Source organism: Colossoma macropomum, unplaced genomic scaffold, assembly GCF_904425465.1.
Source record: "Colossoma macropomum unplaced genomic scaffold, Colossoma_macropomum, whole genome shotgun sequence".
NCBI lineage: Eukaryota > Metazoa > Chordata > Actinopteri > Characiformes > Serrasalmidae > Colossoma > Colossoma macropomum.
The window spans coordinates 20,345,808-20,371,629 of NW_023494806.1; the positions used below are offsets into that span (position 1 = coordinate 20,345,808).

Consider the following 25,822-nt stretch of genomic DNA (forward strand, 5'->3'; position numbering starts at 1 on the left):
CACACACGCATACAAGCTAGCAAGCAAGCAGTACGCTCATCAGCTCACAAAAGCGCATGAAATAAAACGATGTTGATCTTGATACCGTCAAGCTAGTTCAAATATTCTGCCCAGTTGTTTTAGCGTAATGCTGCCTTTAAAAGAAAAAAAAAAACATGGAGCCATACTGTAAAGTCTGGCATTTTTATAGTTATTGAATGGAGCATAGGGAAAAGCTCTTTTGATGGGTATGTGGGTGGCTCTTAAAAGAGCCGTTGGGTTTAAAGTTGTTCGAGTCGAGCGTTTAACCGCCGAAGCCGTACAGGGTGCGTCCCTGACGCTTCAGGGCGTACACCACATCCATAGCGGTGACGGTCTTCCTCTTAGCGTGCTCGGTGTAAGTGACGGCGTCCCTGATCACGTTCTCCAAAAACACTTTGAGCACACCGCGGGTTTCCTCATAGATCAGACCGGAAATACGCTTGACGCCGCCACGGCGAGCCAGACGGCGGATAGCCGGCTTGGTAATACCCTGGATGTTGTCGCGGAGCACTTTACGGTGACGCTTTGCACCTCCTTTACCAAGGCCCTTGCCTCCCTTACCTCTGCCAGACATTATTCTTGTTTTTCCTCCCAGTCGACGTGAACAGAATTAATGAAACAGGGCAGCGCCGTAAGCGCCTGTTATGCTCCTTTACTGGACCTAGTTGAAACCAAGGCACTGGAGGCGGAGCCACGCGCAACAGACACTACAGAGAAAACACCACATACAGTGGAATCAAGGAAAGCACACAAGGGAAATACTGCAAGTAACACTCGTTTTATTAAAACTATTAATATAACCAATAGCATTATTACTAGTAGCATTTCACACCCTTCTAAATCGCATGTTATTTTAAGTCGAAACGTCAAAAATGAAAATAGGAATGAAAAAAGAAAGATATTTATTAATTGCAATACAATTCATATTAATTTAAGGAAATATGTCATAATTACAAGTCAAAATGGGTTCTTCTAGGCTGCTCTAAATGTAAAGAAACACACTGTTATGTACTGCTAAATCCAAGAAAGACCAGGCCAAGACCATTATTGTAATGGTTGAACTATTGTATGAAATGATGTGATTTGGTCGTTGTGATTACTTTAAAATTACTACGGACACTGCTCAAACACGGAATGAATATCTCAGCAGCTGAGGTATAACTAAGCAGCGTGGCACACGACTATTTTCATAAAGCAAACCTTTTTTGCCTAGGAGCTTGGGGTTTTTCACACTAGGGTTATGGAGAACTTAGGGAAAAGATGATTAGAGTTAAAAGGAGCTTAGGGTTATTTCACGCTAGGGTTATGAAGACGTTAGGGTAAATATATAAAAAAAGAAACACTGATGTTAGTTCATTTTGTGATGCTGGTGTAGAAACTGTATGTCATTTATTTTGGAATTTTCTTCACATCGTTATGTTTTGGAAATCCCTTTTAACATTTCTGTGGTATTTAGATAAAGTAAAAAAAAATATGTGGGGTTTAAAATAACGACCATTCCGCCTGTTTACGTGATCGCGTGGTTCCAGTGTGAAGCCGCTTCAGGCCAGGTGGTGGCGCCAATTCTGTAACTATAACTTTGCCCAACTGCACTAAAGCGGAGAAGCAGAAGGTTGTGTTGTGGTCAGCAGTCCACGCCTCCGCGCTCATACAGTGTTGATGGAGGAGCAGAGACAAGAGCTGAACTGTTGAAGGTAGGAATCTGTCCGACACTTTAACACTCATTGTTTTTCATTCACTCTGAGACAAACATACAGCGGGTGTATGAGGTGTAATTATTTGTACAAATATGGTGGGAAAACAGTAACTTAACAGGATGAAGAAAGATGTCTGGGGGGTCGCTACGGTGGCTGGCTGAGAAGACCCAAAGAGCTGCAAAAGCAGAAAACATTTAATCAAAATGGCAACATCTGTGTTGCATTTTATGAACGTCCTGCAAACACAGATAACACAGCTTCAGAAACGCTGCAGAGTCAGTCACAACGCAGCGGAAATGTTTCCGGAGGACACTCAAAGAGGACGGAGCCGTTCAGACTTGCAGTATAAACACTCCCTGTATCGTGATGGAAATCAGCTTTAGAGTATAACTGTACATTTTTTTAAAGCAATACATGTGCTCCCAGCAAACACACAACATTGTCACAATGTACCCAGCAAACACACAACATTGTCACAATGTACCCAGCAAACACACAACATTGTCACAATGCACCCAGCAAACACACAACGTTGTCACAACGTAGCCTACTTTTTTACAACGTTGCTACAACGTTGTCAAAGGGTGGTGCTGTTTTTGTTGTCTTTACAAGGTTGTCACAACCTCATTTTTCAGTAACGTTGCCATTCGGTATTATGACTACCTGTTAGCAACCTAGCAAAATTCCATGCAGGATTCTGAGGATTCTAGGAGGTTGTGACAACGTACTGACAACGTTGCCACTAAGTTGTCACAGTGTTGTCAGATAACGTCACACCCTTCTGAGGAGTTACATTTAAATGTTGTGATCATGTTGTGGGCACCAAAACAATAGGTTGTCACAGCATAACTGTGAGAACAGAAAACACTGTAGTACAAATATGAAATGTTAGATAGCTAGTTAGCCAGCCCATTTGACCTTGACGTTAGTGGACTGTGAGGGCCTGAGCTCTTATCAGCTTCTGTCGGTGATTTTCAGTCTCAGATATCCCATTTCCGCTGTGTCATGCCATATTGGGCATGTAGCTGTTATTAATGTAGAAATATATGCTGATTCAAGGTGGATATAATTGTATAGTTACAATGAAAAATTCCAGTTTGTTTTAGAACAATAAGTGCTTTCTGAGAGCTGTTAATGAATGGGGGTAGATTAAGAGTGTCTGTGGTAGGTGTTTAGAGGTGGATGTGGTGTGTGAGAGCTGTTCAGTAGTTTGATGATAAAGCTGTGTATAGTGTGGGGTCTCTGGGATTGTGACTGGGAAGCTCTGGTCTAGTTGTATAAATTTCTTGAAGACTCCTTGTCTTTCATTCTCTCTTCAGACAGCATGTGTGTGAACAGAGCGTGATGGGGCTGGTAGTCATATTCACAATGGAGCAATTCTTCCTGCAGACATTTGTGGTCTAAACAGTAAACAGTATCTTGTTTGAATCCAGATTCATTGGTGACAGTCTTGTTGTTTGGGGTATAAAGTAGTCAATAGGGCTCTTGCTGTGGCTAACATAGTTCATTTTTGATGTAGTAGATTTTAGATTTGAGAATGTAATGTATATGAATGTCATTTTGATGGTGTGAGTATTTTTGTCTAAGGTTGATCTCTCACAATTATTACATAATCTCCTGACTGTGATTTATTTGTATTGACTATTCAAACTGACCATGACCATTTTGCCCTGTCATTGGATTTCACATTTGTATTTTTTTCTAATTGTTTACTAGGTATGTAAAATCCAGTCATTTGCATGTGGGTGTGTAAATGCTATAATCTCTGCCTCTCTCCACTCACTTAAATCTGATTGAATGCACTCAAATGTGGAGGTAGAGGTATATTGGTGATATAGTTTTACAGTACAGTGTGTCATTCCATGTTAGTACTTGTGTTAGCTAAAATGTATTAAAAACGAAATAGACATGGACTTATATAGACTATATGGTAATTTTATGATGTATTATTTCTTCCAGAGACACAGATTTTTAGATTCGGGACTGATTTTCAGCTGAGAATGGATAATGCTTTGCTAATGGGTAAGTGCATAAAGCATGTGTGTGTGCGTTTGTGGTAGTGTTGGATCAGTACAAGTATTTTGAATTTTAAGGCCAGGTTTGATGCCTCTATAGTTATTCCAAATATATACGTCAGGAAACAGATTAATGTCTTCAGATACACAGTAACTGACAATAGAAGTTCACACTTGTACAGTAACTGAAAGTTTCTTGAAGGATTTAAAGTTTGGACTTTTGAACAGCATCAAATGGCTATTTCTGTGGACATACAGCAGAAAGAGAAAACACTAGTTGTGTTCAGCTGTTTGGCATAACTGAGCTAACACTGCTTTACCTGCTGGAAACAGAGCTTTCTTGACTCAGCAGAGATAGCTGAAGTAGGTAAATTAGTTTTTCATTCATAGGGTGAGTTTCAGAATTAACTCTGAAAATCTAAATGCATTACTAGACTCTGCAACATTACACTCCATCTACTACAGTGGCAACTTCTCTGTACCTGGTTGCTATGACTGTTTTTTGCTGTGAGTTTGAAGAATGTGCGTTAGTGGGTAGTTATGGATTGATATAGCAATTTTGTTGTCTATTAAAGTAATACAAAAAAGACATGGCTACCACATGTGTTCCCATTACAATAGTTTAATTCAACCATGGAATGTACCTGATACTTTTTATAGGCGTTTCTAGTCAAATAATGAGTGTTGTTCTTCTTTCACTACTATAGTTTTGCTTGTTTGACCTTTTTTTTGTTGTTGGAGTGGAGCCACAGTCTTTCTGTGTACCATAGTCAGAATGATTGAGCTAGCTTGCTAACTGAGTTTATTTAATACCTAAATTGGACTAGTAAGTTTTGATACCACTGACATTGAGTGTAGTAGTTCTGTTTCAGCTTTTGATAACTTTTGATATGTAAGTCATTGGAAAAAAAACTGAAACTTTATACAAAATATTTGGTCCTGGTTGCATTGAAGCCCCTAACTGAAGATGCCTTTAACAGAAGATTATATGATTTTATTTTTTAGATATAGTTTAGTCAAGTCAAGTCAAGTCAAGTCAGCTTTATTGTCAATACTACAATATGTACAGGACATACAGAGTATTGAAATTGCCTTACTCTCAGACCCCATGGTGTAGCGATAACATTAAATAGACAGTAAACAGGAAATGTGTGAATTTAAATAGATACTAAAAAAACACTAAACACTTATAGTAAAAATAAACACTAATTGTAGAAAAATAGAATAATAAAAAATAAATAAAATAATAATAACAATAATAATATAAATATAAGAAGGTCCTGACACTAAAGTAACGTAAGGCACATACAGATTAAGATCTGTGGGAATAAAGAAATAGTGCAATTATAAACAGTAGTGCAATTAGAATGAGCTTGTGGAGCAGTTAAACTGATGAGTGCGTAGGGGTGGCTGTATGATTGATACTAGGCCCAACATCTTCTATCACTGGCTCAAATATCTTTCAATTCTAAAACATTAACAAATAAACCAAAATACAAATTAAAATGCACTAGCTAAATATGACACATTTGAAATTCCATTTTTATTAATCAATCAGAATTCAAGTTTTAACAGGTTTAAATGTAGGGATGCATTGATATGACGCAGATATCTTATATTCTTCAAGTACATATCTGTCAATGCTGATACACAGTAATTCTGTAAATACATGGCACTGTGTGGACACATCAGATTTTCCTTGGTTTCCTAAAGAAGCACTTCAGCACCTGTTACTGGGTGAAATGATGACCCATAAGAAGGGAAATGATGTCCTGGGAAATTACATGTAGACAAGCTGCCAAAGGACTCCCTTTCAACCTGTTTCTTTAAACAACTGCCCTTAAAAATGAATACTTGACATTCGCTGTATTAAAATATGATTAAATACCATGCACATTAGAGGATGATTTCATTTTAGATTGCGCTACAACATACCAGGATTGAATTTAGAATTGTGAAATTGCAGATGTTGCGCTTTGGCAGAGGAAAAGAGTAAATGTCAGTAATGTTTAGTTGGTTATTACATGTCCTATTTAAATATATTCCACAACACTCGATAACTGCACTTGTGTGTGATCATGTGTGTGGCAGGTGAAAGGCGACACTGATAATACAGGACTGCCTTGAGAGCGTTGGCGGTGATGTGCAGTACAGAAAAAGCCTAGTCACCACTACAAATCTAAAACACACTTCATTTAGATCGACTCGTGAAGAAAAAAAAACGCGTTTATGATGCTTCCTCACGACCCATGCTTCCCCACACTGACCCAAAGTTTGAGAACCAATGTACTAAATCTCACCACTCTGTTACAAGACGTATTATCAAGCCCTGCTTTAGCTCTGATGCTGTCAGTGTTTGGAAGATGAATGTAGAGAGAACTGTTATGGGATTTAAGCATTGCAGTGTGTGAACATGGCTTGTTTTATGCACAAGCGTAGCCAAAATGCACACAAATGTTTAGGCACCCTGGTCAAATTACGTATTTTGTTGATTTTTCTAAATGAAAAGTTAATACATAATCTGTATGGAATAAACTTATATATTTAAACATTTCTACAAATGTAAATGCAAGATTACCATTTATAGATAGATAGATAGATAGATAGATAGATAGATCACTTTGTTAATCCCAGAGGGAAAGTGGTATATTACAGCAGCACAAAGTACAGAAAAGAGCGGTGTTGCCGTACATTATTGTACAGATGCATAAATAGAAGATATGTAATAAGAATATAGTAAAACAATCAAAGTATAATGTGTAATAAGTAAATGTCACATAAATATTATGCTTGTGACAATGCAGTGGTGTATTGTCACATCCAGTGGATAATCTAAAAACATCCAAACAGAAAAACACAAACTGAGTGACTGCACTGTAAATGAAAGTATCGTGACATACAACCCTAATTCCAAAAAAGTTGGGACGCTGTTCAAAATGTAAATAAAAACAAAATGCAATGCTGTGCAAATGATTTAAACAGAGTTCACCACTCTGTAACTCTGTAAGACTGCACAGGCAAATAGTGCAACAATTCAAGAATAACCTTTCTTAATGTAAAAAAAGCAAAGAATTTGAGGATTTCATCTTCTACAGTACATAATAACATTAAAGATTCAGGGAATCTGGAGAAATCTCTGTATGCAAGGGACAAGACCAAAAACCAGTATATGCTGGCCATGATCTTTGGGCCCTCAGGCAGCACTGAATTAAAAACAGACATGATTCTGTAGTGGAAATCACTGCATGGACTCAAACACGTCTGAAAACCACTGTCTGTGAAAACAGTTAATCGCTGCATCCACAAATGCAAGTTAAAACTCTTAAACACAAAAAACAAACCATATATAAACAGGATACATAAATGCTCCCGTCTATTCTGGGTCTGAACTCATTTAAAATGGATTGAGGAGAAGTGGAAAAGTGTCCTGTGGTCCAACGAATCAACATTTGAATTTTTTTTTTTTGGAAAATCATGGACGCTGTGTCCTCCGGGCTAAGGACCACTCTGCTCAGTTCCCAAATGTTTACAGAGTGTTGTAGTGCTACTGACCACATGATCAGACTGTCAGGTTCCAGTGTGTGGTCTCAAAGCAGACTTGCAGAGTCTCCTCTGTCTCTGGTGACCACCTCCTGACTGCCTTCTTTGTCAGTGATTGTTTTAAGACCACAGGCCAGTATGTGGGAGATAGTAGATCCAGGTTGTGGTTCGATCTTCCTAGTGGAGGAAGGGCAGAAGAACAGTAAGCATCTTGCATACAGAAGATCCAGCACTCTGCTTTCCCTGATATGGGGTTTTACTTTGCATATATTGCCAGTCTGAGCAGTTGAAAAAATGAGCAGTTTTTTCAGAGAGATTTCTTGGTCTTCCAGATCTTGCCTTGATTTCAATAGTTGTCCTTAACTTTCATTTCTTAAAGCCATTGCAGAAAGTCAAAATTTATAAGCAGGAAGTACTCCGATATCATTTATATCAATCTCTTGCATTGTAAGAATCAGTTGTCTTTAGTTTCATATTCTCAGGCAGCTATTTAGTTGAAACCGTGGCTGTGAAGTGTAAGCACCGTAAGAGATTTGATGGATTTTTAAGTTCTGAAATTGTCAATGCCTGACTTGTAATAAGCTCTAAACCCTACCAAAAAAATCACATGTAGCGAAATGAATATTTCGGCTCCTTTACAACCTTGTAAACAAGAGCATCTGCAAGGCACATACTTGGAAAATCACATATATTTTTGCCATAGAGAAATCCAGCTTAGACCTGGAGTTTCTAATATGGGCATGGACCAACTACATGATTTAAGTGGTCTATATGTCTGTTTGAAGAGTTTTGGTAATCAGGTGATTTGACATTTACACATGAGATGATAGTTTATGCTTTCCTTTACACTTTCTTCCAGTTGATGTAAGTTGAGCATGCATGATTTAGATCAGACTACTTTTGTTACAGTTCACATTGAGTTTATATTTTCTTTTTTCTTTTTGTCTTACAGAAATGAATTTCGTCCTGTTTCAAGTCTTCTCCAGCTCTTAGAGTCCACTATCCTACAGAGCTCAAATATACTTCTGAAAACACTTAAGGACATTCCAGTTAAAAGTAATCTTAAGCTGCTGAAACTGGTCAAATGTAAGAATATGGCTTCCAGAAGAAGCTGTACTCAGCAAATGTCATCTAGTACCCTTCACACGGACACACCTCACAAACCAACACTGAAACACAGCAAGAGGAGAACTCACAACTGCTTAGAGAGTGAAGAGAGTTTTAATTATAATAGTCATTTCCAAGGACACCAGCGTATTTACACAGGAGAGAAGCCGTATCACTGCTCAGAATGTGGAAAAAGATTTAATCGTCAGGGTCATCTCCAAGAGCACCTGCACATTCACACAGGAGAGAAACCATATCACTGCTCAGAGTGTGGGAAGAGTTTTAATCGTCAGCGTTCCCTCCAACAACACCAGCGCATTCACACAGGAGAGAAGCTGTATCACTGCTTAGAGTGTGGGAAGAGTTTTAATCATCACGGTCACCTCCAAGAACACCAGCGCATTCATACAGGAGAGAAGCCGTATCACTGTTTAGAGTGTGGGAACAGTTTTAATCGTCAAAGTACTCTCCAGCAACACCAGCGCATTCACACAGGTGAGAAGCCGTATTATTGCTCAGAGTGTGGAAAGAATTTTAATCGACAGAGTCATCTCCAAGAACACCAGCGCATTCACACAGGAGAGAAGCCGTATCACTGCTCAGAGTGTGGGAAGAGTTTTGCTCTACAGAATAATCTCAAAATGCACCAGCGAATTCACACAGGAGAGAAGCCGTATTACTGCTCAGATTGTGGGAAAAGTTTTAATCAACAGAGTACTCTCAAAAGACACCAGTTCATTCACACAGGAGAGAAGCCCTATCACTGCTCAGAGTGTGGGAAGAGTTTTAATCATCAGAGTGATCTCAAAACACACCAGCGCATTCACACAGGAGAGAAGCCGTATTATTGCTCAGAGTGTGGGAAGAATTTTACTCTGCAGAGTACTTTCCAGAAACACCAGCGCATTCACACAGGAGAGAAGCCATATCAGTGCTCAGAATGTGGGAAGAGTTTTAGGCATTCAAATACTGGGAAGACACACAAATGCACCAAGAGCAAAAGTGGAAATAGGCAGTAATGAGTGTAACCATAACACATCCCAGGAATGAAGGTCTTCAGGAAACAATGCTGATAGCCCAAATTTAAAAAAAATCACCCTGTTACTGTTTCCCACTGTTTCTTAAGCATTAGCCTGAAATACATGAAGTACAATGAAATACATTTTTTGTGCTGAAGTCAAGCCTACAGTCCAGACACCTAATGGGAAGGTGTGGCACTTCATAATCTCTTCAACCCAGTTCCCAGAATGAGTTCATAGTTTCATGAGTTTTCAGTAGTATATCTTAGCTAGTATAGTGTTTCTGATGTAATAATGGATGTTTTGGCAAATATTTAACAATGTGTTTGGCTCCTTGAAGCTCTCTATGCTTCTTTGATACCTTCATGTTAACTAGTCGCAATGAAAATGTCACTTTGTCTTTCATTTAAATCTTAAGGAAATGTTTTCTGTATGTTTTGAAGAACTGTAATTTTGAATTATTATTATTATTATTATTATTCTAAATTAATTTATATTTTCTTTGATTGATGTGATTGATTTGATTGATTGGAAATTCCCCCTCACACACACTCACAAATTCTTTATCTTTAATGCAAATTCATGTTAATATCTTAATAATTATTAATCATCAATAATCAAATTATTTTTAATTGTATGCCATTTAAGCCTATTCTATTCTTTTCTGATGTTGCCCCAGTAAGGATGGCGTCATATGTCTAAGCCTGTGTCCTTTCGAAGTTTCTCCATTATACCATCTAGAGCAGGGGTGCACAACTTCGGTCCTGGAGGGCCGATGTCCAGCACGGTTTGTTGATTTACCTGCTCCAACACACCTGATTATACTTATCTGTTAATTGCCAGGTTAAGTGGAAGTGTTTGAGCAGGGAAACCTCCAAACTGTGCTGGACACCGGCTCTCCAGGACGAGAGTTGTGCACCCCTGATCTAGAGAGTTTTTCCTTGCTACTGATGCCTCTGGTTAGCTCAGTTCGGGACTCAGACATCAGATCTCTGCATATAATTTGCGTAAAGCTATAACTGCTTCGACCAAATCTGTGTTGAGGCAAGGAAGACAGCATCTGCGGTTCTTAGCCCCCACCTCCCTCTCTCCCTCTCTCTCTCTCTCTCTCTCTCTCTCTCTCTCAATTCTTAGGGGCAATTGCACTGTCATTAGCTTAGGTGTGGTTTAGAGGTTAACCTGAGTTTTAACCTGAATGGGTCAACGTAGGTTGTTAAACTCCATTGCTGTGTCCTCTGAACGTGCACTTAAAGTGCACCTGCAGTTTAAACTAAACCCAATAGCAAGTTTTTTTTGTTTTTTTTTTAAATGGTGCTGTATCTCAAGTTGCACTGAGGTTGATCTTAAACCTGCTAAAGACGTGGTTTTACTGAGGTTTAAAGCAAGATTACTGTGATTGAAGTGTTTCTTTAAATATTTAAATATTCAATACCAAGGCCCATATACATGTGTTCTGGACTTCAAGACGTTTTCAATTTATGCTATGTTGTTTAATTAAACACCCATTAAGCTAGCATAGTCAGCTAGAGAAAGCATTAATTGTTGCAGTTGTAATTAGTTTTTTCAGAATGTACTGTTCAGAAAAGCTAAAAATGACCTGTATTTAGGCTGTCCCTATTACTGAATCAAAAAGGAAACCATACCAGTCACTTGTCTTGTCTCAGCAGTGCATTAGAACACAGAAAGCCCATTCAGTGCAGCCAAGCGCTTGTGGCTTCTGTTAAATCATAGTTCTGCGGGTGAAGTAGGTCTTCGGGGAAAAGCGTGAACAGATACTGGTGCAGTAGGTTGCCTCACTTACAAAGCAGCACTCCACTGTAAACCCCTTGCTCGAGTCATTCCATATACTCAGTGTTGTTCAGTTTTATTTAAAAAACTGCCATGGATACACCTTTGAGTGAGAGGCTACTTGGATTTAGTTGATGCAATATATGTGATAAGTAGACTAATAGAAATAAAAGACTGGCATTGTACACAGTGTGGCCTAGTGACCTGCACAGACTTTGTGTAATTTACATTGCTGTGTTAGGTTCAGTTGTACACTAGATCTCATACTCTAAGATCAATCTAAGAACTAAACTTAACCAAAAAAATTAAGTAAATGTTAATAAAAGCAAACGTTAAAATGTGTTGTATTTAGTAATAGTATGCCACATTATAAGTCAATGTAGCCCACAAATATTGAGTAAATACAAATTAATTTAACAAGGAAAATTTAGTAATATCTACCAAGTGTCTGAGCAAAATTGCTTTATATTTACTCAATATCTGAGGAAAATGTATTTACATTTACTAAATATCTGACAAAAACTGGTTTATATTTACTACACTTTACTCCAGCTGTGGTTGCCAGATCTTCACAGTAAACATATATAGTGGAAAAGTATAAGACATTACAGTATGCTTTTTTGCCAACCGTAAATTTCTCTGTTGAGAACTGTTTGTTTACGGTTAATTACTGTGAAAAAAGCATATTGTAAATATGTATACAGTGAATTAAAATAACATATACTATCAACATAATTACAGTCTATCAGTGATAAACATAGTACAACCGTATGACACATTACAGTATTTTATTGTGAAGTTCAACTTTACAGTAAATTACCAGCAGCTGTGGTTGCCAGAATTTCATTGCAAAAAATACAGTACAACCCATAAGAAATTACAATTAATTAGCATAGATTTAATAGTCAACAACTGCTTATGGTAAATTACAAAGGAAACAACAAATAACACCCATTACAATCCAAGGTACAGACTATATTGATAAACTTCAAGAAACTTTTCTTGCATGATTCAATGAAATGTCCAGGACACTCACAAAGCTATGTTGAGATGATGAAAAAAACAGCACGTGTCCATATATATAACGGATAATGAATGGAATGAATAAAGATCATGAAAAGAATTAGCCACTTGCCCTGGCTGATCAAGAATAATGAGTCACTGAGTCCAGACTTGACCGAAGAAGGTGCTCAACATAGAACAGAGTCTCACACGGACATGATGTTGGATGATTACTGGAACTTAAAGTGTGTACTGCCACCAGTTCTGCATGAGAACTCATATATTGTCCATCAGGTGTTCAGCAGGGACCTGCACGACCCTCTCTGTAGCCAGGAAACAAAAACAAAGTAAAAGTTAGATCGATGCTTTGCTTGAAAATGATGCATACACAAAGATAAACGCAAGGCCTTCTGCTGTTAAACTGAGCTCCAATGTAGTAAATATATGAGAAACCAGTATTCAGCATTCATACCAATTTCCCCTATCTTTATCTTGTTTGGTCAACTTCCGTAAATGACTGGTTTTACTGACTGATGTCTGTCAGCACTAAAATATTTAGTTGAGCTAACATAAGAGTATTTGTTGCACTAAGTACAGCTAGTCTCAAGCAAAGAGGAACAAAAGTACAACACAGGTGAACACAGCTGATCAATTAATAATCTGCCACTGTTCTACGAAAATAATATATGCATTATCATATATTAAGACACTACATACTGCATCATGTCTTGAAAACTTAACAATTCTTAAAGCTCACATGTTCACAGGTAAGCATAAATGAACTGATTACACCAGAAATTCTTTTAAAAACAATTGCATTAACTGCCTAAGCAAAACATAAACAACTAACACACAATTCAGACATATTGAGTGGAATAGCAGGTAACAGCTACAATGTTGTTAACAAGAAATACAAATTAAATTACATCACTGTGCTTGATTATATGTATACACTTACTGGCCACTTTATTAGGTAATGCTTTGCCTTGTATTTACTCACTTTTCTATTGAATCAGGTCTATTTAATATATATGTGCACTCTGTAGTTCTGCAATTGCAAATTGTAGCTGATCTTTTTCTCTGCATACGTTTTTAGCCCCCTTTCACATCATTCATCAATGATCAGGACCTGCCCAGACCACCACAAAGCAGGTATTATTGGTTAATTCTCAGCACTGCAGTGGCACTGACATAGTAAGTGTGGTACTAGTTTATCGGATACAGCAATGTTTTAATCACCTCAGTGTCACTGCTGGAGTGAGAACAGTCCACTGATGAAGGACTAGAGGATGACCAACACAAACTGTGCAGCAGCAGATGAGCTGTCGTCTCTGACTTTACATCTACAAGGTGGACTGACAAGGTAGGAGCGTCTAATAGAGTGGACAGTGAGTGCAAACAGTGTTTAAAAACTCCAGCAGCACTGCTGTGTCTGATCCACTCATACCAGCACAACACGCACTAACACCACCACCACCACATCAGTGTCAATGCATTGCTGAGAATGTTTCATGAATAATGACTGCTCTGTGGTGGCCCTGTAAAAAGGGAAAGAGAGGGGCACTGTATACAGAGAAACAGATGGACTATAGTCTGTAAGTCAGAAGTACTGTAAAAATAGCCAGTAAGCATATATGTAGGGTATGTTTGGTAGAGAGAATGAACATCTGAATCCTACCTGTTAAAAATACTCAGCTCTTGACAAATGTGAAGGTCTCTATTCAATTTGTTTGTCACTTGCAGTTTGTGAAGATGGATTCCTCATGAATGCACGTAAAATGAAGAAATAAGTGAGCAAAATTAGTAATAAGTACTCACCATACAAAACATAAGGATAAAGAATCCTGAACAAACAATTAACAATATGAAAAATAAATCTACAAAGTAACAAGAAAAGCAAAAGGTATATGCAAAGCAATACAAGAAAGAGCAGGTTACTGTGAACAACATGGTACTATCTTTTACAATAGCACACAAACTTTAAAGTTCTATTGTTTTCATACAACAGTTTTGAAAAGTAAAGAAAAAAGCAAAGCTGGTGAGTCAAATACATGTTAAAATACATAATGTCAACAATGTCTTGTGCTAAAAGACGTAATAAAATATTTAGCGTAATATGTAATAATATTACAAAGAGCAATACCATAAAGATACTGTAAATTAAAGTACCTGGGGCAATTCCTGATCAGTTGAGAACCAGAAGCAGCAGTGGATGGCTGTAAAAGATAAAAACATTCGGTAAAGGTTTAAAAGACTAGCTTCAACAACTGAAACAGATACAGGCACATTTATGTTGGCTAATTTGGCAAACATGCTGCTTTTATAGAGATATTTTTGTGGCTTGGTTAAATATTACTTGTGAAAAGGTATTCAGTCAACATCTGTACTTGAGTCAATATGTACCCTCCCCGAGAAAACATTTAAAAACGTCACAAAATTGTTCTATCCCAAAAGTTATTACAGTCAGTCATGAGAAGCACAAACATACTAATAACTATTACGTTTAAAACACTGACTTCAATTAAAGACAGACATATTCATCTTAGACGACTACAAATGTACAAAAATCAGTGTAAAGAAACCAGCAACATGCCAGAGAAAGAGAGGTAAATAAAAGCTGCTTCCATACCTGAGAAATGCTGATGGTAGATGTAGGAAACGTGTAGGTAACTGCAAGAAGAAAAGATATGGTTAAGCCTGAAAATAGGCACACAAGGAGAAGAAAGAACAGATTTCACAAACTTTAGTGTGATACAAGATTGTTAGCATGTAAAATCACTTGGCAGCTAGTTGCCAAATAGAAGCTCAGTTGACCTTATTAAACTAATGCTTTACCTGTACCAGTCACTCGACATCTCCCCCTTAGCTTTCTGTTTTTATTCTCTAAACTCCTGTGAGAAAAGCATCGAACGTGCTCCGTGGTGTGTGAGCCCGTTAGCCTGCTGGCCACCAAGCTAACAGCCCCACACATCACAGACCGTAGTCAGCTAGGTTAGGTAAGCTAGCTAGTTTCTGCTTTTCTGTCATTCAAACACCAGTCAGTCTCTCGACGTCTCCCGTTCAGATCTGAGCCCATCATGGTCAGCACAGGTTAGCCGGAGTGAACTGGTCGTCCAGAAGAGCTATTAACTTAGCCTAAGATCGCGCATACGTAACATTAGCTAACCTAGCGAGATTAGGTTATTTAGCTAGCTAGCAACTCTAACAAGTGTACACACTAGTCTATTATACCATACATTCGACACCGTCTCACTTTAAAATTGTAATTTAGCTAAAAAGGTGCCTTTCCCATATTTTGTGAGAGCAAACAGTCATCTAAAAGAGGTGACTCGCTAGCGAGCTAGTTAGCTAGCTAGCTAACTTAACTGTTAGCAAGTGATGCTTATTTTCGTTTTGACATATAAAGAGTTCAGCATTCACAAATTACAGAATTAGGTTTGAATAAATATTCAATTGAAAACCTGCTGCTACGTCAAATAAACCAATAATTTATTCACCAAACGCATTTTGAATCCTTTCGAAGTTCGCAGAAGCGTCTCTAGGCGCGCAGTTGTCGCCTCCGCGGTGAAACGTTGGTGACGGCTCGGAGCTCAATACGGGTGTAATCTGCTCTCCTCAATACGGCTGGATTCTTCCAGTATGTCTTTTGCCGACACAGCAGCTGATCTAGAGAGCTTCGCCTCTCTCCGTACCCCAACAGCAAAATCTGTAATTTAAGTCCAGGCTTGGCTTCTATGCTAATCAAAACTAAAATGCATTTGCTATCTTGACTTACAGCACAGGAAATTTGACGTTTGGTAAGCTGCATTAACTTAAAGGAATGGGGAACTGCTACAGCAACATACTTGGAAATTGTTTGTTTCCTGGCAATAATTAAAAAGGTCTTACCTTTGGGAAGTTGGAGGACTGCAACCCCTGAAACGTGTAGTCACGGGTGTCCATGAGGCACAAAATGCGTTAGGCAGAAGTGTGAGGTGATTAAAATCAATGACTTCCCAATGAGTAAAATCTGTCGAATTTCTGCATCGTTGTTGTTCCTGAAAAAATATAAGTAAATTCTACTCAATGTATCACAGCTAATTTTATTCAACCAAAACTGCTTAAAATGCAATTAATAAAACAATCACATTTATTGGATTCAGTTCAGTTTGATTTCTAACTGAACATAGTCTTTTTTATTATGTAGAGGTTACTATTAGTTATCTAGTAAATATTAATCAACCCCAGTCCCACTTTTTACAGTGTGTAGTGAAGGTGTGACTTGTGTCAAAAATAAAATTTTCAAGTATTATGTCAAGTATTATTGTTATAATGTGAAACTAGTAACAATAGAAAAACCCTTTTCAAAAAGGTTCTACCTAGAACCATATATAACACATTCTCCATCAATCTGAAGAACAATTTAATGATGCAAAGAACCCTTTAGACATGAAAATGGTTGTTTGAGTGTTCTTTACTAAAGAACCCTTGAAGAACCAACTTTTTAAGAGAGCAAGGACTTTCTTGAATTTCTCTCTAGAGCTTAAGTATGACAGTAAGTATAAAGAGAGTTTGGTTAATCTACAATATAAATTTCCTCTACATGTAAGTATAGCATGTGAATATAGGTACCTTTTCCATGTCTTTACTAAAGAACCCTTAAAGAACCAACTTTTTAAGAGAGCAAGGACTTTCTTGAATTTCTCTCTAGAGCTTAAGTATGACAGTAAGTATAAAGAGAGTTTGGTTAATCTACAATATAAATTTTCTCTACATGTAAGTATAGCATGTGAATATAGGTACCTTTTCCATGTTAAAAAAGTAAACACATACATTTAAAAATTATGCTTACTTTGTTTATCTCAACTGTTGTGCATTCTTCTGTATTGTGTATTTCCATTTTCCGAAAGTTTCTTATCTGAAAGTTCCAAATTTCTTAGTTAGGACCTAAAGATTTGAAGTATGCCTTCAAACTGCTGAATACTCGAGTAGAAACAAATATACCTGACACCAATAAGCAATCAGCTATCCTATATTGCACAACCTTGTCTCACACAGGCAGGGTTTTGAATCAGAGCAATGGCAGAGATATATTTTCTTTACCTGGTGGTCCTTGATTTAACTCCATCTTTTCACAAAGTGAAAGAGAGTGAGGCCTCTGTGCACAACTTCTCTTTGAGACTCGGTGCTCTTGAAAATAAGAAAACATGAGATTGTTAAATACAGACATCAGAATGCTACTACATAAAACCAAATGCTACACTATTGTAAGTACATGCCTTATTTAACATATTAAGGATCTCACTAAGTTTCTTCCCAACAAGCTCAGAAGTCTGGGTGTGTATTGGTCCAGTTTCCCCAGGAATGATGACTGTAGTGGCTTTGAGGTGATCCTCCAGAATTCCTCCTCGATCTGAGAGAGAGCCCAAGAGAGAGACAGAGAAACGTCCTAACAGAGAGAAAAGAATTACCAAGACAGAGGACAAGAAGAACAGAACAAAAAGTAGAAAAAAGTAACCCTAAAACTACACTGACAGGAACATTGAAGTGGTCCTGCATTTTGCAAGGTATACTGCACTGGATACATGTCGAATGCATGGTTTGTGCCTATTTTATTTAGCTGCCTGGTTTCAGCATATGACACGCAGAATAGTGAGCACTCCCTTGTAGGGAGTGCTTGCAATTCCCCCTGTAATCAGATACAGGTATAGTTTTTTCCTCACAACTTCATCAGGTAAAAAACGTGAACAACTATGTTTTCACCACAATCTGCATTTTTGCCTCATTTTCTGCTGGAAAACAAAGAAACCTACCATTCCGTCACACCTGTGAACGCAAGTTATCTGGTGCTCAAACTTCTGAATGAGCTACAAAATCCTCATTGGTAGGCTTGAAAATGTACGGTTGTATGATCCCAATTCTTGACGCATGCTGCATTATGTTAAGTCTGTATATAGGGCAGGTAACTCAATTGCATATATCAAAACTGTCTTAATAATCCTTGTATTCAAAACCGCAATTCAAAGTAAAAGCTAGAAAATGCAACTTTTCTGTCTCAAGGCTGTGTGCGTTTCATGGCAACATAAACACAACATTTTGTGCATGAGCAATGGAAGTAATGTGATCAGTTGTTTTTGTACATTTACTTTAAATAAATTTAAATGCACTGACAAATTTTTGATGCCCAATTCGTTTTTGGTGAATCTTTTTTGGCTTTCCATACCAATCAATGATACAGGGCTGTCAATCACACATATTCATTGAAATATTAAGACAATGCCCTGACTCTTCTGAGACTGGAAGGATAAGCAAATTTTGTCATTATTGAGGAGTGTTTTATTATATTTCTTTTTTTTTTCCTTTAAACTGTGCTGAATGTTTAACATAACACTCAAACTTAGAATAATAAAAAATGTCAATATTTTATGTTACCAGGGTCTTTAAAGCAAGGAAATGCAATGTTCTGCCAGTTACCTCACCTCAACCCACTTGAGAACGGATCTCATTTGCTGAAGACAAAACTGGGGGCATCTCAAGGGAGGAAACTCAGCATTTATGATGTCCATGAGTTTCAGACTTCAGGCAGTCATTGACTTATGAAAACTAATTCCTGTATTTATAGTTACATTTATTTGTCCAATTACTTTTGAGCCTGTGAAAATGGTGGGACTGTATAAAAATAGCTGTAATTCCTAAATGATTAATGCAATGCTTTGGTTAAACATTGCATTAAAGCTGAAAGTCTACACCTCATCTTTACATCTTTATTGTTTCATTTAAAATCCATTGTGGTGGTGTACAGTGGCAAAATTACAAAAATGTCCATAAATTATGGACCTGACTGTATAAACAATTATATATAAATTAAACAATCTACATACAGAATTGCATGCATGTATTAATTCATGAGTACAAATCAAATCTATCATACTGTTTTCTTGGAATGGTTCAGAAATATAACTGAACACGGTGTCACTGGTGAGGTTCAGTCAACAATGGTAGTGTCCATCATGCACATGCTAATGACATCAGCAAGATCTGGCCTGGCCCAAAGCCTTGAATGTCCCAACAATAGTCACCTTTCACCCAGTACTACAATCATAGAGATACCTAGTTCCAACTGCTGTACCATAGGTCACCACCATGTCTGGTAGGAGATATGTGCCTTTCTCAAAGAATAATCCTTCTCCAAGCATCACAAATAACATCAACATCATCTGGCCTGCATGCAACTTTATGCCACGTAGCACAGCCATGCGTAGGTCATACTGAGGAGAGGTCACATGTGCATCACTCATATAGCTTGATGTCTTGCAATCCTTCATACTCCAGTGTTTCCATTACAAAGCTGTTCAGTTCTGCCTAGCACAGCAAAAACTTCATTGTCGCAGTCTTCATGGTCAAAAGAAAGTAAAAAAAAAAACTCTTATTATTGATTGTGAAGCTTCTTGATTGTTTCCTTACAGTTTTCAATAAACATCAAAATAAATAAATTTTATGCAGAATATGCACTACCACAACTTTCCACTGGGTGTATGACCTGTGGGCTTGATTTGGTAATCATGGAAATCGTGTTCCATTTTATGCTCATGTTTAAGAAACAGCATAAAACAAAAAAAAGGTGATTTTACCCTAAAACAGTTTGAAATCTGGGTTGGAAGCACCATTCCCTGTGACTTTTACTTCTGGAATGTGTTATGGTTACACTCATTACCGCCCATTTCCACTAAAGTTGAACAGATTATGAATCCAACTGATAAACAGAGCCGATATTTGACATTTTTCTGATTGTCTTAATCTTAATTTCAACTTGCTTCCTTGACAATGAAAGCATTTTTGTTATGTATATTTGTTGATACTTCTGTTTCTTGAGTGCCTTGCTATCCCTTTGCTGCTTAGCACTGTGAAGTTCCCCCTTTGTGGGAACTAATATAGGAGGATCTTATCCTATTTGATGCAACCGTAATAAAAAAAAACGGTTCTGCAGTCTGGTTCGAAGTCTCGCCCACATTGTTAAATGTGGATGACGCATCGAGTACAACCAACCAGCCCTTCTGTATTCTGTGTTTATGTCCCAGCCACACCAATGCTGGATTGGTTGAAATGTGGACCACATGTTCAGTAAATCCAATCAAACATGCTTTCCGGCGTTTGTGAGAGACACAGGAATAAAGTAGTGCCTGCTTCACTTCCACAGAAGAGGAAAGGTGGGAAATGTCGAGTTTGGGCAACACAGTTGGCAAAAAAGCACAATGCACAGTTTAATATAATTTCGCCCACTCTAGCCAGACAAGCATGACTTGTGCACGCAGTTCAAGCCCTGCCTGAAACATCACATTTGTTTGGTGAGAGTAAGGTTTCTATGTATGGGAGCAGACATGGTGTGCAGACCCACACTGCTTCTGTAGTAGTCTGAACACGTTCAGAATATGTGTGCCTAAAGCAGAGCTTCAGTGGGTGCCAATATGCAGACAAGCCTCCAGAAAGCCATAAATTATTTGTGAAATTATAAATGACCTTTTTATGTTTTAGAAATAAGTTAAACACAAGTTCTGCTCATTTTAATATCCATGTTCGATTGTTAAAAGTATAGACAATTGAAGCTTGCTACCTCCACTGCTTTGCTTAGGCTAAAAGAGTCATTTTTATCGAAGCACACAGCACAGAATACATCTTATACATTTAACACATCCCACTACTGCTTGTTATCGCATTTACATAATCTTTATTTATTACATTACATCTTTCTGACACCTATATACTGAAAAGACATGCTCCACCTGATGTGTGCCCTTTCAACACCGTCAGTAAGTAAACATAATCATTCGTATATATATATATATATATATATATATATATATATGGCCCCTTTTCCCCTTTTTGAGCTCCATTTTTTAAAAAAATGAAAAAAAAATTGAAAGATATTTAATAATTTCTATTTGTTTAACGATAACTTTAAAATGTGTATTACTATTTTTGGCAACACATTGTCTAAAGCTCAGAGCACCTTATTTTTATAATGTTCTGATATTCAAATAATGTAAGGTATGAGTAAGAATTGAATTCTTGTACATTTTCACACTACAAACATCACATTTAAAATAAATAAATATCGGCATCAAATATCGATTATCAGTTTCCCTGATTACTTATAATTGTCCCAGAAGAAAATATATTGGTCAACCCCTAATTTCCACCTCTGCACTTGTGTGTCATCACAGTCTTTGGATGCCTGAAACTCTTCCCACACTCTGAGCAGTGATACGGCTTCTCTCCTGTGTGAATGCGCTGGTGTTTTTGGAGAGTACCCTGACGATTAAAACGCCTCCCACACACTGAGCAGTTATATGGTTTCTCTCCGTGTGAATGCGCTGGTGTATTTTGAGAGTACTCTGGCGATTAAAATACTTCCCGCACTCTGAGCAGTGATACGGCTTCTCTCCTGTGTGAATCCGCTGGTGGTCTTGAAGATGACTCTGTACACTAAAACTTTTCCCACACACTGAGCAGTAATATGGCTTCTCTCCTGTGTGAATGCGCTGGTGTTGTTTAAGAGAGCTCTGTACAGTAAAACTTGTCCCACACTCTGAGCAGTGATACGGCTTCTCTCCTGTGTGAACCCGAAGGTGTTGTTGGAGAGTACTCTGTACAGTAAAACTCTTTCCACACTCTGAACAGTAATATGGCTTCTTTCTTGTGTAAATGTGCTGGTGTTCTTGAAGATGACACTGTATAGTAAAACTCTTGCCACACTCTGAGCAGTGATACGGCTTCTCTTCTGTGTGAATGCGCTGGTGTCGTTGGAGAGCACTCTGACGATTAAAACTCCCCCCACATTCTGAGCAGTTATACGGCTTCTCTCCTGTGTGAATGCGCTTGTGTTCTTGGAGATGCCTCTGACGATTAAAGCTCCTCCTGCACTCTGAACAGTGATACGGCTTCTCTCCTGTGTGAATGCGCTGGTGTTCTTGGAGATGACTCTGATGATTAAAACTCTTTCCACATTCCAGGCAGTAATGAGTTCTCTCTTTGCTGCGTTTTTCTGTGTTTGTCTGTGAGATGTGTTCATGTGGGGGGTACCAGATAATGTTTCCTGAGTAATTGAACGTCTTCTGGATGCCATATTTTTTATGTTTAACCTGTTCCAGCAGCTTAACATTCCTCTTGGTGAAACGTCCTGACGTCTTTATGAAAGCACATTAAAGCTAGGGTTGGAAAGTGCTGGAGAAGACTTGAAACAGGACATTATTTCTGTAAAAAGAGGAAAGAAATTCCAAACTTAATGAGAAATGCAACAAATGTAATCTGATCTAAATCATGCATGCTCATCTTCCATCAACTGGCAAAAAGTGTAAAAAAGAATAAACTTCCATCTGATGTGGAAAAGCTCAAACTTATCAAACAGACATAGAGACCACTGTAGTCATGTCATCATGCAGATATTAGAAACTCCAGGGCTAAGCTGGATTTCTACATGACAAAAATGACTGGAATTATTCATCACTATTATGTCCTGTGCCCATGATTTCAGGCGTATTACGTTTGTCCTATGTAATTTATTTTTTAAATATATTTTTTAATTATTTTTTATTATTATTATTATTATTATTATTATTTTGGATAAGATCTCAGAGCTTACCTCTTTACCTCTTTTCATAATTGACTCTTTTAAAGCAAGAAAAGAAGCCTGACTTAAAGGCAAGGTCTGGAAGATCAAGAAATATCTCTGAAAAAGACACTTGTGGACTAGGTGTGCCAAGCAAAACTGGATGGCACGCGATTTGCATTGGCTTACTGTGCAGTGTTCTTGCACAAACGTCTTCTACACAGAAAGATTATCAGAAGTTAACCTTAACTCTAATTTCATCACAAATTTGTAGTTTGCAAACAACTCTTGGATACACCAGAGGCATTTGGGAATAACGTTCTGTGGACTAATGAAACAAAAATTGAACTCTTTGGCTACAGTCACCATTGAGAGGGTTCCAAAAACGTTGTAAATACACCACATTTAATCTTAGTTTCTCCTCTAATATAGTAATTTCAGCAAATAAATGGTAACATTTTTCATAATGTTCTAATATTTTTAAATATGTGTTTCTATCATTTTCACAGAGAGGCTGTGACAAGGAATTAGCTCTCAATATATTGTACAAAGTCCAGCTTGCCTTTTTTTTTCTTTTTAGATATGCTGAGAGGTGGTCCAGGGCAGAGTAATCTGTAAAAAGGTTAAGCCAAAGCTTTATGGAGATTTGGGTTCTGTCTTTCCAGCTCAGCAGAACATGTTTGGCAATTGTGAGTGACAATAATATGAAGGGTTTAAAGGGTTTCGGTTTTGTTAATGAGATGTCATTATTGGTAAATTCCACTGATGTTTTCCATTTACCTGCATAATTCCATGGCTGAGATGTAAACAATGCCATTCAGAGTAGTTTGATGTTTTGCAGAGAAACTTACTGACTGATGAGGAGCCTGCTGGTGTTATTTATAAAGACTTGAAATCTGCTGAAATACAGATGATATGAAAATCAGTAACTAACATAACCAAGTCTTCAACTTTAAAGGATTGATATTTTAAGCAGCTTTGGCAGTGTAAATGTGCATGAAGTGAACCTGCAGATTGTCTTCTCGCAACCCTACAACACATACTAGTTTTGAAAAAATTTTACCAACGTAACTTAGTAGAATTGTAGCATGCTGCATAAACCATGATGCCTGATCATTTACCTCACAGAACTGCCACTCTGCAGGGTTTAGTTCCACCACACCTGGGTCTAGTATTCATATTGGAATATTTATTACTAAGAAATTTCAAAAGAAAGATTTTTGTTCAAACTAGATATTATAGTAGGTTTGTGAGATGTGGCAACAAATTACAGATGGTTTTAAATCAGTATGTACAACGAGTGTCATTGTAATGACTTAATTTGAATAACTGAAGTAAAAACACATTAAAATCAAGGTGTACTTTACCAAACTAAAGGTTGTACCACATCTGTCAGATGTGTCTCAGTAAAATACAGTGATTTTAGATGTATATGTCATATGTATGAGTCATAGTAGGTATTTGTAACAAAGAAAAACTCAAAATTCAAAAAGGAAGATTTTATCAAACTACAGCTTATAGTTTTTGTGAGATGTGTTAATAAACAATTTCTGTTTGGTGGAAGATAAGGGGACATGTGGGAAATAAAGGGAGTTTTAGATGAGCCAAGGGTGTGGAACATGGCCAAGTGAAATTCAGACAAATTTCAGACAAAGCTGGACAAGTCCCAGAATTGATGTGTTGATTAGTTCATATTGGTAGCCAGTAGAATAATGTAATTTGAGAAGGATTCCCAAATTATGTAAAGATGAATAAAATGGGAAGGGCAAAGGAGGAGACAGGTGAGCCCCTCCTTTGCCCAGATGTGTATACAAAAAATTTTCTTTGTGTGCTTCAGTTGTGGCCCTGGGCAACTAAGGTTAACGCTTTCATTTGTGATGCCTTGATCTTTAATGAAAGATTGTACCTTCCTCTGCCATTCTTGGTGTTTGTTTTCATTTTTTTTTTTTTTATTTGTTTTTATTTAGTGAAGTTTTATTTCTGAATTAAAAGCATGCTTTTTCCATGATATGTGAAAGCTGAGTTACCTGTTTATGTTAATGAGTGATTTTCACATTATCTCTATATTTCAGCTAGTTTCAAGTCTTTGTGAATGACACAAACAGGTTCCTCATCTCGGTGAATGTTTTACGTTTTTCAACAATACCACCACTTTACAGACGGTCCCTTACCGTCCTCAAGCTTAGCTAGCGTTTAGCTAAACAGGCACGCAGTGAATCACAGCTCACTAAATGTAATGATTTAACCACATTTCGTGCACTCACTGTCCTGTTGTGGTCGCTTTTTGAAAGCCACATCAGATTCAACGCGCATTCACTCCAATACGGGATCAGAAAACAACACGACGAGTACAGGGTTCCTGTTCGCCAGCTTTCTCGTTGTTTTTCTTCTTCTGTGTGAATGGAGGTTGGCAGGCTATCGTCAGGGGCATTACCGCCACCTACCATGCTGAAAACAAAAATCAATCGAATAAAAAAAATTATTTAAAAAATCGTATGCAAGTAAGCTTGTTACCCTGGGAATCTGCAAGAACTTCAAGAACTTCCTATCGTGCCACGTACCGTGCCGGTATGTCCTATAAGAATAATTTCTTGCCTCTGATCATATCTCCTGATTACAGCTGAACCATCCCGTTGTTGAATTTTGTACAGATGTTCCCAGTCGTTCCACCAGAATGTTCACGTATATCTTTTAAATACAACTTTTGTCTTCGCCTTATTCAGTGGAACTGCTAAATTGTATTCTTGTCGTTTGAGACAATGTTTGGCACCTTGTCCATTATTTTGGTTTCTTTTCAGTCAAACATTAAAAGTGCCCTTTGAAGGCTAACAGGCAAACTACTGTGTCCTGGGGCGTCAGTTACCTCCTAATTAATCTCTCGTGAATGTCTCAAAATAAAAATTCCGGTGTGTCCTTGAAAATAAACTTTTAATGATGTTATGCTGTAGATTTTTTTCATTATGACCCAGTGAACACTGAAAACACAATGTCATCAGTTTACATTTTTGCATTCCCAGGGCATGATCTCTATTCTCAAAACGTCTAAAA

General features: G+C 37.6%; 4 protein-coding genes across 4 annotated transcripts in view; 2 read left to right on the forward strand and 2 right to left on the reverse strand.

Annotated features, from left to right (window-relative positions):
- LOC118827536 (zinc finger protein 160-like) overlaps window positions 1–10,895 on the forward strand; it is a 28,005-nt gene extending 17,110 nt beyond the window's left edge. Inside the window, exons 3-4 of the mRNA XM_036598934.1 lie at window positions 6,168–6,195; window positions 8,480–10,895. Coding sequence (XP_036454827.1) covers window positions 6,168–6,195; window positions 8,480–9,399 — 948 coding nt within the window. The 3' untranslated portion in view covers window positions 9,400–10,895. The remainder of the gene's footprint in view (window positions 1–6,167; window positions 6,196–8,479) is intronic.
- On the reverse strand, window positions 5–615 carry LOC118827534 (histone H4). Its single transcript, XM_036598932.1, has one exon. The coding sequence runs from the start codon at window positions 593–595 to the stop codon at window positions 284–286; it is 312 nt and encodes a 103-aa protein (XP_036454825.1). The 5' UTR covers window positions 596–615; the 3' UTR covers window positions 5–283.
- The window catches only part of LOC118827525 (zinc finger protein 501-like), a 139,650-nt gene continuing 115,484 nt past the window's right edge, over window positions 1,657–25,822 (forward strand). Inside the window, exon 1 of the mRNA XM_036598916.1 lies at window positions 1,657–1,715. The gene's annotated coding sequence lies outside the window, so the exon portion shown is untranslated. The remainder of the gene's footprint in view (window positions 1,716–25,822) is intronic.
- Window positions 11,050–22,358, reverse strand: LOC118827697 (zinc finger protein 582-like; the record flags this gene model as incomplete). Its single annotated transcript, XM_036599137.1, has 8 exons — window positions 11,050–12,512; window positions 13,868–13,949; window positions 14,359–14,405; window positions 14,819–14,859; window positions 16,078–16,226; window positions 17,272–17,358; window positions 17,448–17,581; window positions 21,586–22,358. Coding segments are annotated over 2 exons (861 nt in total), but the record flags the coding sequence as incomplete, so codon positions are not given.